The 2,726-nt window shown below is 37.0% G+C and overlaps 1 protein-coding gene across 1 annotated transcript in view; it reads right to left on the bottom strand.

The window, feature by feature from the left end:
- Window positions 1–2,726, bottom strand: part of LOC107755971 (receptor-type tyrosine-protein phosphatase U) — a 200,300-nt gene that overhangs the window by 125,422 nt on the left and 72,152 nt on the right. The window contains exon 4 of the mRNA XM_016572938.1: window positions 1,264–1,535. Within this exon, the coding sequence (XP_016428424.1) occupies window positions 1,264–1,535 (272 nt within the window). The remainder of the gene's footprint in view (window positions 1–1,263; window positions 1,536–2,726) is intronic.

A 2,726-nucleotide genomic window follows, 5' to 3' on the forward strand; every position in this document is an offset into this window, starting at 1 on the left:
ACGAGCTTGCTGGTGCTAAATTGAGGTCATTTTTAAAAAATAAAGTCCAAATATTTTTATTCAACCACCTAGATAGATTACATCTGAGGGAAAAAGAAAGGATGTGATGTTCAGAACATGGTAACTACAGTAATTATCAAAGTGGGAAGTGAAGCCCTTTGGGGGCATTTGGCCAGGGGTGTTTTTAGACCACAGACAAGGTTTGAGAAGAAAAAAATCATTATGAAAATCTAATTATATTTTCCTTATTATATTCAGACTCCATATAGTGGTTATTTTGGGAAAATCCCAGGTATTTTGAGCAGTAGGATTATAAAAAAATATATGCTAATATAAAATTAAATGATAAAAGTAGCCTATATAAAACTGCAAAATAAACATTTATCTATCGGTACTTTTTACTTAAGTACATAAAAAATCAAGTACTTTTGTACTTTCACTCGAGTAAAATTGAAAACAGAGTACTTTTACTGGAGTAATATTTTATTATACAGATCTGTACTTTTACTCAAGTACTTGATTTGTGTACTTTGTCCACCACTGCCAGCCACCAAGTTCCAAAAATATTTCTATCACCTTAAACTAGTATGACTATCTGGTAGCTTGTTTATCACTGTTCCAAGATGGTTTGTTAATTTGAACCAGCTAATGACAATCTTGGACTAGCTAATGACCAGTTTAGACTAGCCAATAACCAGTGTGTACCAACTAATAAGCATCTTTGACCAACTGATGACCAACTTAGACTAGCTTGTACCTACTAATGACTCTCTTGGACCACATAAAAACTATTTAGACTAACTAATGACCAGTTTCAACCAACTAATGAACACCTTAGACCAACTGTTGACCAACTTTGACACAGACTCAACTTGACAAGTTTGTACCAAATAATGAGCATCTTAGACCAACTGATGAGCATCTTAGACCAAATGACTCTCCTGGACATTCTAATTACCAGTTTAGACTAGCTAATAAGCAGCTTGAACCAACTAATGACCACCGTAGATCAACAGATAAATAGCTTAGATTAGCCTGGACCAGCTAATGACCAGTTTATTCCAACTAATGAACATTTTAGACCAACATCTTAGAACTGATGACCAATTAACACTAACTTGGACCTACTAATAAATAACTCTCTTGGACCAGCTATTGATCAGTTTAGACTAGCTAATGACCAGTTTGATACAACTAATGAGCATCTTAGACCAACTGATGACCACCCAAAAAATATGGTTACTAATTCAAAATGTTGCTCACCTGGTACTCATTTGGCCAGAAAGTGCTGACTGCCAGTTCCACCTGGTGCCACTGTCGTCCACGGGAGCCAGAGACATTCCACACAGGAATGCCAAGCGGCCCGCCATTGACCCGCACATAAACCCGCAGCGCCCCCGGGCTGTGGCCATCTCTGCTGTACAGGAAGTAGCTGAACTGCACGCAGTGCGTGTCGTTTTCACTTAGTGTCTGCAGCAGAAGCTGTGCCCTCTGCCCCGCTGCATGCTGGGAGGAGTTGACCATCATGTATGAGCCTTGAGGAAGAAGACAACACAGCGAGAGGGAAGAATCAGCCATTCAGTGCCATCACATACAAACATACATTCTCAAACTAATTAAAGCAAAAAGCAATCATATGACTTCAGAAGGCATAGAATATTGCACACGGGTCATATGAAGCATTTTTATCATATTTTTTGTGGTGGTTTTTTTTTGTCCTTTGTGGAAGTGAACAGCCACTGTATGTCCTCGTTGTACGGGAAACAATGCTGTTCAAAATGCTTCTTTTGTGTTAAGTCTGAAAAAAGAAAGTCATACCGGTTTGGAGTCTTGGACTGACATGAGGGTGAGTAAATGATGACAGAATTTTCATTTCCATTACTCTGACTGTTCGGTCATTAAATATAGTATAAAATAGAGAACTGAAGGAAAGAACATGAAATATATTCTCGGGAAAAAAAACCAATTCATATCTTCGTGTGGCTACAAACATTTGTGGAGAGCTTTAGTGCATATTAGAGCATGACTGCTTAAGGAAACAGGCACATACACACTAAGCTCAGAGAGAATAATAGAGACTGAGAGGGAAATAAATATCCAGCTTCTCTGCGGAGCATATCTGCTGTATTATAGCCTCCTCAGAAACTTCTGTGTAGTTTTCCCGTTCCTACGTTTCAAAAGCCCTTGTTTGTCTATTTGTCTCTTTCCGCAGAGTATCTCTCCCTTCAGTGAGTTCACAAAGGATGACAATTTTGCATTACTCTCTCAATACCGAGCACAGAGAGAGAAAGACAACACACAGCGCGCAATACTAAAATGTCTTTCATGCTCTTTTTAGCCTCGAGGCTCTCTGCGGAGTGTGACAATTGCAAAATTTCTCTGTACAAAGACAGGAATTTGTGAGGTGTTGGTATAGCAACAGGAACACAAATAATCAAAACAGGCATATACATGGGTGATTCTACAATTAGAGGCATTTCCTGTTCCCTAGGATGAATTTTAAAGGAAATAAATATTCTAGATATTCTAAAAATGAAAATAAAAATAATAAAAAAGTATTTTTAACAATCATTCTAGTTTTTAATATATATATTTTTAATTGTCTCACTTTGAATATTTTTTTCCATTTAGGTCCCAGACATTTTAACTTCCTGTACATAATAAATGTGTACAAAGGAAAATTACATTTGTATATTTTCTAAGAACATATATATATATATATAAGA

This window comes from Sinocyclocheilus rhinocerous, unplaced genomic scaffold (genome assembly GCF_001515625.1).
Source record: "Sinocyclocheilus rhinocerous isolate Xijiao unplaced genomic scaffold, SAMN03320098_v1.1 scaffold11, whole genome shotgun sequence".
Classification (NCBI taxonomy): Eukaryota; Metazoa; Chordata; class Actinopteri; order Cypriniformes; family Cyprinidae; genus Sinocyclocheilus; species Sinocyclocheilus rhinocerous.